General features: G+C 36.0%; 1 protein-coding gene across 1 annotated transcript; it reads right to left on the bottom strand.

Annotated features, from left to right (window-relative positions):
* Positions 1–214: 214 nt before the first annotated feature.
* LOC144556700 (uncharacterized) lies at positions 215–11,440 on the bottom strand. Its single transcript, XM_078305097.1, has 26 exons — positions 11,208–11,440; positions 10,516–10,608; positions 10,366–10,425; positions 9,702–9,773; positions 9,551–9,613; positions 8,902–9,035; positions 8,674–8,767; positions 8,422–8,572; positions 8,257–8,320; positions 7,321–8,176; positions 6,604–6,933; positions 5,997–6,257; positions 5,834–5,906; positions 5,607–5,692; positions 5,393–5,512; positions 5,186–5,316; positions 4,684–4,953; positions 4,264–4,413; positions 3,912–4,103; positions 3,383–3,520; positions 3,006–3,137; positions 2,408–2,650; positions 1,871–2,008; positions 1,254–1,523; positions 799–873; positions 215–706 (listed from the first exon to the last, which is right to left on the bottom strand). The coding sequence occupies exons 1-26, from the start codon at positions 11,343–11,345 to the stop codon at positions 502–504; spliced, it is 4,539 nt and encodes a 1,512-aa protein (XP_078161223.1). The 5' UTR covers positions 11,346–11,440; the 3' UTR covers positions 215–501.
* Positions 11,441–13,734: the final 2,294 nt, after the last annotated feature.

Below are 13,734 nucleotides of genomic sequence, written 5' to 3'. Positions count from 1 at the left end.
CTGGACGGGATATAATCTCACGTCCCTTGAACGGAATAATCATTCCCGTTCTACTTGGATATAAAATTTTCGTCAAATCAATCGCCTTTCATGATATTTTATTTCTTTATCTTCTATTAATAAAAAAATCGGCAAGTATTACTGCCAAAAAGTTTTCCACCAAGAGAGTTGGACGGTTACGCAAAACTTGAATAGCAACCAGATGAATAAAGGGGAGAAAGAGCATATATTTTATAAATATTCCAGTCGTCTTTCTAACTTCTAACTATTTAACAAAAAACCAGCCCTTAATAGACCACTGCCCGTTCACATTTCTGCAGAGTCCAGAGAAATCAAAATGGGGGCTGAAATACTATGACCTTTGGGTAGAAAAATATACAAAATTACCTCGAAGGAACTACCGGCTGCTATAAGTTTAGGGAGTACTAATTTAGCATAAGGTTTCTTCCTCTTAGAAACCATAGGATAACAAAAATAAAACCTAACAGTAATTTAGGGATCTCAGGCCTCCACTTGTTCTCCTCTGAATGGTGACTCAAAGTCCTTCGGATTTTTCTCAGTTACAGCTTTTGAAACTTCTGTCAACATTTCTTTGGGTTCTTTCTTCAGCAAGGTTCCTTTGATCATCAAGTTACCTCCAGCTCTTTTTTCTTCTTTCTCTGATGCCATCAAGTTTTTTTCATTCTTCACTTTTGCTTTTCGTGGCCTACACAAAATTAAGAGTTGTCGAATTTAAACATAGATATAGAGAAACACTAATACTTTGCCGTGTGCTGATCAGGAGAAAACAAAGATCACCTGCCACGCTTCCTTTTCACAGGCTCTTCTATTAATTTTTGTTTGGTTTCAGCATCTTCATTCCCTTTCTTTGATCTGTAAAATAAAAGTTCATTCATAACTTGGAACAGCAGAAGTAGAGAAATACACACATTAATCTGTTAAGCAAGACATATTTGTGCTATGCAATTAAACCAGGAAAATGACAAGCAACACCTCAAAATGTGCATCACAATATTTTTCTCGGATTTTGTTTCTTCTAACTTTAGTTATGATACCTTTAATGGTCAATCAAATAGTGGAAGTTCCAACTTCATAATCCATTACTATGCAAATATGGGGCATTTCAAAATCCACTAATGAAATGAATATGTGCTATTCACACCACAATTCTTAATTAAAGGCTTACATTGAAGCTACAACACAAGTATAATTTTTCAACAGAAATGTTAAAAGAACACAGTGCTGAAACTCACCTTCCATGCCCTTTTATGTTCTTGGTGGCTTCATTTTGCTCTTGAACGCTGACAACTTCGTTGGGTACATCTTCCTTGTGCTTATCCACATTATATATTGCAGCTTCATCAGGTTGATCCTTTCGATCAATTGCCATATCTTCAGGTATCAATTTATCTCCGTTCTCACTCGAGATATTATTTGGTTTTGGATGTTCAGCTGGATCCTCTTCATCCAATGCTCTTCTGTTGTCTTCATCTTTCAACTCCTTATCCACTTTAGCATTTGACCTGACACAACAGTGAAATATTACCTTATTAACAGCTATCTCCATACCATAATGGGCAAGTTTGCATCTAATTGGCATTACTATATTGTAACACAATTTGGCTCGGCCCGTCCTAATCAATCAATCAACTTCCCATGTTAACCTAAGTACATTGTACTAAATGTTTCAACAAAATCAGTTTATCCTTAGTTGATGTATATTCTAAAGAAAAGAGCTGTATAAATAAAGGGCATCTTGATCCCTTCCTGGCTTAGTGTTCATTTCTGAGAATTCAGGCCTTCTAACATATTAGCAACCCCTTCCCAAAGCACTGTCTGGTCAAATACCATACCAGTTCAGAGAGCTCACCTTCCATGCTTCCTTTTCATACCAGCTTCCTTGGGTCCTCCACCCTTGATATCCTTCTTAACCTTGGTTGCTGAATTTTCTATTTCTGATGTTTTTTCTATGCTTTCAGATTCTATATCTTGCCTAACTTTTTTAGGTCTGTTACAAAACATAACAGTGTACTGTTTGTTAGTCAAACAAATTTATGAGATGCACAGCATTCAAAAGAATGACAATATGTTCCTAGAATTCCAAACAGTCGAATTTGGGGTTTATATGAAATTCCAAACAGGGAATATAAATTTGGGGCTAATATAAAATTCCGTACTAATATTATCTCGACGACAAAGCCCAAAGTTGCAACTTCAAAATCCATTATTATGCAAATATTGGGCGTTTCAAACCCAAGAACTCCTAATTGTGATCCAAATATCTCACCACTAATGAAATAAATATGTGCTATTTGTACCATAATTCTTAAATAAGGGCTTACATTAAAGCTGCAACAAATATGATTTTCACAGAAATGTTAAAAGAACACAGAATGCTGAAACTCACCTTCCACGCCCTCTTTTGTAGCTGACTCCTTCCTTGGGTGCATCTCCCTTGTGCTTATCCACATTGTCTTTTGCAGCTTCAGCAGGTTGATCCTTTCCATCAATTGCCATATCTTCAGTTATCAATTTATCTCCATTCTCACTTGACATATTATTTTCTTTTGGACATTCAGCTTGATCCTCTTCATCTGATGCTCTTCCTTTGTCTGCAGCTTTCAACTCCTTATCCATTTTAGCATTTGATCTGACACCACAGCAAAATATTACCTTATTAACAGGGAACTCCAGAGGGTAATGTGCAAGTTTGCATCTAAATGGCATTACTACATTGAAAAATGTAACACAATTTGGCCCGGCCCAATCAATGAGATAACTTCCCATGTTAACTTGACTACTTGAGTACATATACAAAATGTTTCAACAAAATTGGTTTAACCTAAGCTGATGCCTATTCTAAAGAAAAGAGCTGTATAAATAAGGGCATCTTGATCTCTTCCAAGCTTAGTGTTCTTTCATGAAATTTTAGGCCTTATAACATGTTAGCAACCCCCTTCCCAAAGCATTGTCTGGTCAATATCATATCAGTTCAAAGAGCTCACCTTCCACCCTTCCTTTCCAAACCAGGTTCTTTAGGCCCTTCACCCTTGATATCCTTCTTAAATTTTTTTGCTGGATTTTCTATTTCTGATGTTCTTTCTCTGCTTTCAGATTCTGGATCATGTTTCTTAGGTCTGTTAAGAAACATAACCGTGTACTGTTTGTTAGTCAAACAAATTTATGAGATGCACCGCCCTCAAAAGAATAACAATATGTTCCTAGAATTCCAAACAGTCGAATTTGGTGTTTATATGAAATTCCAAACATGGAATATATATTTTGGGCTTATATGAAATTCCAAACTAATATTATCTCACTGACAAAGCCTAAAATGATATAATAGACTTGTTTTTAACTGGCAACAGTTCAGTAGGCTCACCTTCCACACTTCCTTTTCATACCAGCTTCCTCAGGCCCTTCAACCTTCATATCCTTCTTAACCTTGCTTGCTGGACTTTCTCTTTCTGATGTTATTTCTATGCTTTCAGCTTCTGGATCTTGTTTAACTCTCTTACGTCTGTTGCGAAAAAATAACAGTGTAATGTCTGTTAGTCAAACAAATTTATAAGCCTTCAAAAGAATAACAAGATGTTCCTAGAATTCCAAACAGTCGAATTTGGGGTTTATTTGAAATTTCAAACAAGGAGTATAAATTTGGGGCTTATATCAAATTCCAAACTAATATTATCTCAACGACAAAGCTCCAAGTCCCAACTTCCAAGTCCATTATTATGCAAATAGGTCATTTCAAACCCATGAACTCCTAATTGTGATCCAAATATCTCACCACTAAGGAAATAAATATGTGCTATTCGTACCATAATTCTTAAATACGGGCCTGAATTTAAGCTGCAACACAAGTATGATTTTCACAGAATGTTAAGAGAACACAGAATGCTGAAACTCACCTTCTACACCCTCTTATGTTCTCAGTGGTTCTATTTTGCTCTTGGCAGCTGACTCCTTCCTTGGGTGCATCTTCCTTGTGCTCATTCACATTATCTTTTGCAGCTTCACCAGGTTGATCATTTCCATCATTTGCCATATCTTCAGGTAACAATTTATCTCCGTTCTCACTCAATATATTATTTTTCTTAGGTCTGTTAAGAAACATAACAGTGTACTGTTTGTTAGTCAAACAAATTTATGAGATGCACAACCTTCAAAAGAATAACAATATGTTCCTAGAATTCGACACAGTCGAATTTGGTGTTTATATGAGTTTCATGGTTTTAACTGGCAACAGTTCGGTAAGCTTACCTTCCACGCTTCTTCGGCACTCCGTTCACCACTACACCGCTGCCATTATCCATCCTTTCCTTGTCAGAAGTTGCCTCTCTTTCAGTTGCATGCTCTACTAGATTATTTTCTTTAGTGATATTTTCTTTTGCCTTGTTTCCCTTGGGCAGCCTGCAAAACCAAATACATTGCCATCAAGTTATTAAATCATGGATAGTTTCGTCTAACAACTTCAAATTTGGCCGAAGGGTGAACTTCAAAGTTTAAATTTATGAAGCCCAATATGAGTTTAAACCCATGGAGATAACTTTGTTGTAATCCAAGTATCTTACCGCCGCAGAAAATAAGTGTTGGATGTTAAAAGAACAAATATAGATAGAGCCTAAAATATTTTTTTTTATTGTAAACATGCCAAAGAAAAAATAGATAGGTCTAACTCACCTTTGATACACATTTGGTTCCTTAAGGGTTCCACTGTGTTCTTCACTGTTAACTCTGTCAATTGTTTCTTCTTTGTGCTTATCTCCCTTTGGAGTTTCCCTTTCTTCAGGTTTATCCCCCTTATCACTTGCCACTTCTGGGCTATGCTTTTCAGATTCATGACCACTTTCAATTTCCTTCTCTTTTAGCTTACTTTCTGCTTGCTCCATTTCCACTGCAACTTTTTCTTTTCCGTGAAAACCTGACTTCTTTTTTGTTTTAGCATTTTGCCTGACAGAAAGTGGAACTCAACTTATAAAGAGTTTGCTAGGTGTTTGTGCCCAGTCAGCCGTATTTTATAATTTTGCCAGAGTAAAATAAGGGGATTTGGCCAGACCAACTAATTAAAAAAAATTCAATTCCAGCTTGAATTAACAATTAGTATAATGAAATCACCAAAAACCTAGCTACGGTACATACTATCGAAAAAGAATCATCTAAGTCAAGACAATTTTTAGCTCACCGTCGGTGCCTGGTCATCTTCTTTTGAACCTTACGCCTTTTACCCGCAGCATCATCAGTGGCTTTCTTCTTGTTTTTACCTTCGATGTCATCAATGGCATTCTTCAGAGCATAAATTGCCATTTTCTTGACCTGTTGCACATTAAACCATAGAGTCACAAACTTTTTGTCCCCGTGTGCACTTGAATGCATGAGATTTATGACAAACCTCAAGTTTATCTTCCTTGGCTCGGTGGCCTTCAGGAAGGAGACGAAACTCATTGGAGAGTTCAATACATTGGCCAAAGTTCTCAGGTGATACAAAATCGAGTGCCACCTTTATACATGACTGTTTAATACATAACAAAAAACAAATAAAAAGAAACAAACTAACATCAGCATTCTGTCAGACCAAAACATGCATATAAAGTTTGGTTTAGTACCTTTAGGTTTCTAACTTGATGAGGGCAGCCAGCTGGGATAAACACTGCCTCACCAAGCTTTTGCTCAAATGTCCATGCCTCAATTCCTACGAGCAAAATGAAAGAATATTTTTTTTTAAGATATAAAAACACATTTAGAAGTTATTTGATTTGTATCTCACAAGAGTAACAATGCAAAAATTTCCAATAGCAAATAGATGAGCCAAAAATAAGAAATTTCAACCTACCAGATTCCTCCTTCAGCCTCCTTTTATGATCCATAGTCAAATAGAAAGATTGGTCATGAATAGGGTGGTCAACCTATCAATAGTACCACAAAATCTCATATCACTCATCCAAGGGAGGGCCATCCTGATAATTTTAAGAATCAGTATAAAAAAGAGCACCAACCTTTTCCACGGGCTTGTTCTCGTAATGTGTAAATTCCTTTGAATATTTCATGAGATATTCCTTCAATTTAGGTACATCTTCCCTTCGCCAAATATCCCACAGAGCACCACCATACTCTTCAATTTCTAAATCATCAAATTCTGTTGTTGTATTTTTATTTTTCTTCTCGTCCACACCATTAGATTTTCTATGTTTTTTTTCTATGGCTTTCCGGTGGTCAGCAGTGATCTTTACTCCTGAAGTATGTGTCAAAATGTTGACCTGGTAAAACAAGAGAAACTATTTGTATTAGAATTTACCTACATACAAAATTTAGATGTACAGACTCTGTCTGAAAATTGATACTCAAGTAGAAAAACAATATGGAATGACATGACTAAAACAAAATCTGGAATTGGGGTTAAAGAGAGGGACTTCAAAAACCTAAACAATTTTGGTATCAATGCGTACCATGTAACATGAACTACAGGGAATGGTTATGTTTGGAGGCACCAAGTCAACACACCAATCCTTCCTCAGAAAAAACTATATGGTATTCAAACAAGCAATCTTCACCCTGAGGGATCTATTGATATATATAAAAGAAGGGAAAAACATCTAAAGTTACCGCATCAGACATGTCGCAGTGAAGTTTAGTAACAGAATCACCCTCCACCAGCTCCTCTCTAATTCCATATGCAATGTAAGTCTTTGGGCCCAAGTCAGGCTTTAGCATTTTTGCTGGCAGCTTCACAGCCAGATTGAGGGGTCCACATCTGGGATCAGAGTAATCTTTGAAAGGCAGTGCAGCAACAAATTCGACTCCGTGACGTGGTAACCTCTCATCAAATGAGCTTTCAGGCGGCCAGTCTTTTAACTTTAGCAGCTGGGGCCAACTATCCTCGTGGGAAAGCCCCTTTTCATAGCCAGTAAAGAACTGGTGTATATTTATCTCTATCTGCCAAAATTAGGAAGAAAACTATTTATAGATATAATTTAAGAAATGACTAATTGCAAGATAAAAGATTACAAAATCAGGTGTTGTAATGTCATTCTCATTATGGATTTATTGTACAAATAACAAACAAGTCAGATACAAAAGGAAACACTGTTATCATGTGTCCTATAAAAGTTCATTTTACCAATTTGAATTGACTCTAAAAGCCAGGAAAACAAACTGTCAAGAAGCCTGCAGCAAGGAGCATTTTACAAATTTTAAGGATAAACTTATTATATAGAGTCCGATTAAGTTCCAGAATGAACTGATATTTATTTCACACCAGTCAGAAAATAATGGCCGTGTACCGATTTGACTGTTAAATGTACTTCAAAGTAAGATACATACAAAACTCCAGTTCCGGCAATCAAGGGCCATTACAGCCAGTCTCTCAACTTGATCCTTAATCTTGGTCTCTCTTAGGGCACGCCACATCACCATTGGCTCCCAACTCAGACCTGATGTCAGCTCAAGTACGTCCCGTACAATTACAGGTTCACCCTTCATCCAGTGCTTCTGGAAATGACCCAATTCCCCCTCTGCCTCCCTTCCCAGGGGACAATACACATAATTATCCCTTGTATCCTTTCTGTTAGCTGCTTTCCTAGAATTTAGTTTACCACGTTTTGCTGAGCAGTCACATTTACTAATAAACCCATCTTCAAAGTTTGGGTTTGCCCTGGCCATTTCAGTGATCTTTTGAAACAACTGAGAGACAACATTTTCTCCAACAACCGATTTCAATTGTAAAACTGAGCTACCACAACCCCCAAGTTTCTCTGGTGGGCATGGTATTTGACCATTGGCTAATGGGGTCCACTCATCAGTTCTTATAGCAGACACCACCTCTTCCCCACCTGGCACCTCTGCACAACCTTGAATTGCCACTTCACCTACCGGCAATGCCTCTTTACCAAATGGGGCAGCCACTTTATCATTTAGTGTTGTTTCTTCTCTACCTAGCACAGGCATTTCACCTGGCAATGCCAATTCGCCATTGGTTGCTGCCTCTAGGCCATCCTGCACTTTCACTTTGGCACCAGGCATTACATCACTATGCAGCAAAGTCTCTTTGTGGGACACAGTCTCATCAGCTGTAAGTGGATGATGTTCCCGAAACTCCCGACAGCAGATAAGACAGAGATCATAAGCACAATTATGGCAGGTCCGGTGAAAGTCAATAATGGAGGTTTTACAACTATTACTACACAAGAAACATTTAATAAGTGTTAGAACACACAAGAATTTGCAAAAAGATACACAAATTCAGAGAGAAGATCATACCAGTACATCCGCTCATCCATATCACATTTAGCTAGTGGTAGCTCAAGCTCTTTTGCGTCAAGACCTTTAAAGTTGACAGAGTAAAAGTGCATGAGAAAAAACATAGCAAGAAGTATAAATATTACCACATAGCATTACAAATGCAAAGGCAAAAGGTTTAACTACCTTTGATTCTGGCCTCAATTTCTTTCTCTGCAATTTGCTCATCATGAAACTCCTTTAACCAAGGGTATAAATATTTCACAATCCGCCTTGCATACATAACTTCATCTTCTCTTGATAACTTTGTCTCAGGAGTTCCTTTCTTCTCGCAATTCTGAAATGAGAAGGACAAAGGGAAAAACGATTAAAACTAATAGGACAACAGGATCTACATTTCAACTAAGTACTAGCAAGAAGGAAGAATCTTTACAGTACCAGATTTATTTTTCTAAGGCAACCTTTGCAGTTACAATTTCCGCGACAAACCGGGCACTTCTCAGCAATTTCCTTTTCTGACAAGAGGGGGTACCTAATCAAAATATTCAGTTAAAATTGGTATTGAAATCCCCCTTTGGCACTTTTACATAACAAGACATCTGTAATCTTAAACAAAAAGATATGTAAATTGAATTCAGGAACTGCAAATTTGCAATGATGAAATACCAGCGCGTCATGCAGGGGACACAGAATCGTTTAGTTTTACAAACAGTGCAATGCACCACTCTTCCTTTGTCGTTTCTTTGGCACTGGTGACACATTAAAGCATCCTCTCCTTTCAATAACTTTCTCTTCCCCATCTATAAACAAATAAAAAATATGAACATCATTAAACTTTCCTAGCTAAACTTAAACCTATTAATTAACCCTCTTGCTCAGCTTCTTTTTGGGATTATTTACGAGATTTAGATAAATTTGTGCTCATATGTATACATGGAAACAGTGATTGCCATAGCAATAGTCAACAGAAAAGTAAATCATGGTATTTACAAGCCGAGATGGTAATTAAGGCACTACGTCATTATATAGCACTTCAGGCTGATACTTGAGTCTTATCATTAGAAAGGAACATACTTAAACTCTTGACAATTATAGTGCATTGATTTCTTTCATCTTAAGAACCATTAAAGCTATTTTTAAAAAGGCATCATTTTTTTTTTCAAGGGACAAGATAAAGAAATCAACTTTTTTATATACTTGCAGCTAAAATTGGTGCCGAATGCCCCCAAGAGTAGTAACGTTCAATTCCTAAAATGAAATAACCTAATAAAAAAGAAACGGGGAATAGACTCCTGAAAATTGGTAGACAGAAAACCTTAGTATCATTTTGCTTGGTCTTGCATCTCTTCTGAATATTTAATTCGTAATTTTCATCATGCTGGGAAAAAAATAATACCATCAGCAAAACAAGAAAAATAGTTGTCTTAGACAAGATGCAAATATTGACAATATAAATTCTCAAGTACCACAGAATTGTTTTCCTTAGAACCTATGTTCTCAGGTTTCCTTCTGTTTGCCAAGCTATCACTTTTTTCAACCTAGAAGCACAAAAGGTGGGAATAACCAATGCATAAATTAAGTCAAAAATATTAAGCACCTGGTGTGAGATTAATTTCTACAAGCCTTGTTTCCCATATACAATCCTAGTAAGTGTACCTGTATCTAATACATATCAAACACGGATTCACATGTGATATGGACGTGATTTTTATCTTATTAGCTAGTTCACATCTCACAATGAATTTCAGATTTGGAGTAGGTGCACGTGTTGCATCAGCAATGCCTTACTAATCCCATAACCTTTAGATGCAGGCTGATCAACAGCCCTTGAATGACTTGGATTCTGACCCACCTCACCTCATTTTATAGCTTTGGCAAGGCAAAGCGACACCTTTCAATAGAATTGTGGGGCCATTATTGTGCTAAGAGGATACTTATTCCAGCTTATTTCACAGGAGAAAGAAATGAGGTTTGCAGACTGGATTTTCTGTGGTCTAATCATTATAATGTATATAAATAATTTCAAGGACTAAATCTAAACATATTCCTATATAAACAGTATATGTATAAAATCCCAAACAATATTCTCATCAAGACCCGACTATCCATGCAACATAATATTAGCCCTACCTCATCAGAATTGCCTGAACTTTGCTTTATCCCATTAGCTGTAGCCTTGCCATTCCCATCCTTGAACCGTACATAATGAGAGAGAGTTAAAATAAAATAAAAGAACAATGAATACACTTCTGCTGGATCTTTTTGTAATAAAAAATGTACCTTGCAAGGAGTTTCTGGAGATTTTCTTGTGGCAGATTTCTCTGCTCTCTTTCTCTTTCTCTTATTCCCAGTCTCTTCATCTTCAGAATCAATCTAAATGTGACAGAAAGACAACAAAAGTATTTGTATATGAAAGTTGTTTTCTTTTTTTCGGAGGTAAATAATAGAAAAGTTAATAGTTATGAACTAACTTCAATTTATCTTGTATTGAAAGAATAAATGGCATTACAGTGAAAATCCTTTAACAGCTTTAACCCTCCATACAAGTCATTCGATACTTTGCACATCCACCTGAGTGAGATTTTGCAGAAATTTTGGCTATTTATGGATAAATCATTCCCAGTAAAAAAGGTTCTGAGGATGTAGTTGCAAAATTCTTGTGTGAGGAAACACCAGAAAAGTGAAAACAAAAGGCAGATAATAGAGGGAAGAAGGTAAGATCAATTTTTTAATGGAGAAAAGCTCCATTCTTTCAGTTGAATACCTAGAATCCAGAACAACTCTTAGATATCACACTAATAGTTTGCCTAAAATAATGATTAAATGAAGATATTGGCTGAAGCAATACTAATACTTCTACTTCGAGACACTAAAAATAAACATAACAAGGATGTATAATCAGAAAAGTCCTAAACAACTGACTTAAGAAAATACCCCCAAAAGTCAATTAAGAAGAAAAAGCTAGATCAGACCTTAAAAAACTCAATGTAGTCCACCACTTTCGTAGACCTTCCCTCTCTCCTAGGATGCTCTCGCAACCCCACAGTAGACGAATGGGCTTTCACTCCAGGAGAAGAAAATGCCCGATCGACCACCTTCTTCCTTCTCATCTTTTATCGCAAAGAAAATTGCTTAAAAAAAAAAGTAACAGAGAGGAGCCAATGCAGCTGGGTATTCTTTTTGCTCGCACCTGTCTTGTTTGGACAGGTAAAATCGGAGGAGGAAATGTAAATGGGTTTGTAATTTTGTAGGGTTAGATTTGACTATTTATTGGGGATTCGAAGAGGCGGGAACGCGTATTGTGGAAGAGAGGGATGGAATCCGGAGTTTGCTTCCTCTGCATTAACGCACCATTTAAATTTGTTTATCACCGTCCGATCAGAATTTGGACCAATCCGACCCATGACTACAATGCACGGGGGGCTTCAATATTCGCGTGTATTTAAATCGAACGGTCTTGACCTAACTCAAAATTTGAGTTATCTCAGAGATAATAATTCATCGATCCGACGGGGTTAGAAAAAGATATATTGCTACTGCCGATAGTTTACGACTTTACACTCATAACACGTGTGGAGTATAAATGGTAATAACATATTAACATTAGTCGGGCTTTTTTTTATTTAATAATAATTAGTAATTTACTTTAGTTCACTACCAGACTCCAGAGTAAAACGTACACGATTGTGAAAATTTAGTGTGGTGATAGCCCGATAGGAACAGGAAGAAAATCCCGCTTAGATTTTGAACGAGATAGGGGTTAAACCGGCGGCTTTCGCTGGTTTCATGGCTTGTACTTGCCATACTTATTGTACTGTTCTCTTACTATCTTTTGCGGGAAAAACCTCGGTAAAATACTAATTATGGTAACTTACTAGTGACCCTTCGGCCTTTTTGCAGAAAAAACCTCGGTAAAATAATAATTATGGCAATTTACTAATTACTGGTGAGCCTTCGGCCTTCATGACTTGCTTGTTTCCGCTTGATAACTGCCGAAGATGCATGAAGGTGGCGATTGTAATTTAGTACAGCTAATATGAAGTAACTAGTTCGCCTTCCTTGTAGGATCGATTATATTAATACCAATCAATGTTGAGGAGGGTTCAAATACCTCTACTTTTTTTGTCTCCATCATGTCTCTATTTTTTAAAACATTAATAACTCAAAATTTAAAACTTAAAAGTTAAAATAAAACTATTAGACGTGATCTATGTTATTTTCTATATGTGCTCATAAAAATTTATGACATTTCAATTTTGTTTTTATATGAATCAATAAGTTCAAAAATCAACGTCTATAAATGATTCATATTAGTAAGTTTTTTAACAAGATCTTGATGACAACTCAAATAAAATTGAAATGTCATAATTTTTTACATATGCATAGATAGAATGATATAGATCATATCCAACGGTTTTATTTTGACTTTTAAGTTTTAAATTTTAAATTATTAATGTTTTAAAAAATGGAGGCATGGTAGAGGCACAAAAAATGAAAGCATTTGAATCCTCCTCATATTTTTATTAGCACAACGTGTCCATTGTTGTTGAAATCTTACCAAGTGTTGACAAGAGGGCTCCCTCCCACGGCGATTTGTAGTGCAGAATACAAGAGGCATAAACAATAAAACAATCATATTGTCTACGATGCTTTATTGGACAGGATTAGATGAAGACTCTTCTGAACTGAACAAATGGATGCCCCAAGATACAAATCTTATCCCTATTCAAGCTGTCCCATCAAACTCAGCTCTCCAGCTGCCTTCCTCTTCCGATGATGGATCCAAATTGCTTGTTTTGCTTTGGACTAGATTTACTGAACTCTTTTGTGTGGATTGTTAATGTTGTGTTTGTATGATTGTCTCTATTTTGTCTGTTCCAGAGGATTGTTTCCCTGATATTATGTGGAATTCTGAACAATAGTATATAATTTTAATCAGTTTCATAATGAAGCGGGCCTTGCAGCCATTTTTTCAAAAATTAGCACAACGTGGTCAAAAAAATTAAAATGTATGAACCGTTTTATTCATCAATATTCTTTACTTTAAACACCACTTCTCTCTACATAAGATTATTCAAATTTTCTCTCCTTAAAATTTTGTTTATAAAATAAATAATTGTGTCTAAAGTTGTCTCTCTATCATATATTACTATATAAATTTCTTTCTTTAAAGTTAAGGTTAGTAGAATAAATCCATATTGTGTCGTATTCCTTATTTTTATCTCGTTACATCTCTAAAAATTTTAAATATATTACAAATATGACATATTTTATTGTATTACAAAATATCTATATATCGACATTGTTTACTGGTTAATTTATCCGTCTCCACAAATTATATTGACAGTCACTAAAGAAAATTCCATAAATACTTATAAAAATTGAACGTGAGTTGATTATAACACAGTACGTATACTAAATGTAAATTATATATTTGTATCATGAATAATCTCGACATCAGCTTCTGAAATAAAAATGATAGCGCCACCATACATGACA

This window comes from Carex rostrata, chromosome 7, assembly GCF_964058835.1.
Source record: "Carex rostrata chromosome 7, lpCarRost1.2, whole genome shotgun sequence".
NCBI lineage: Eukaryota > Viridiplantae > Streptophyta > Magnoliopsida > Poales > Cyperaceae > Carex > Carex rostrata.
This window is presented reverse-complemented; position numbering and strand designations above follow the sequence as displayed.

What these genes read in the sequence shown, in the direction of transcription:
- LOC144556700 (XM_078305097.1), bottom strand. Translation starts at nt 11,345, where the DNA reads ATGAGAAGGAAGAAGGTGGTCGATCGGGCATTTTCTTCTCCTGGAGTG. An exon ending in CCAAGCAAAATGATACTAAG is followed by an intron (nt 9,036 to 9,550) that starts GTTTTCTGTCTA and finishes ATTTGTTTATAG; the next exon opens with ATGGGGAAGAGAAAGTTATT. An exon ending in AATTGAGGCCAGAATCAAAG is followed by an intron (nt 8,321 to 8,421) that starts GTAGTTAAACCT and finishes TCAACTTTAAAG; the next exon opens with GTCTTGACGCAAAAGAGCTT.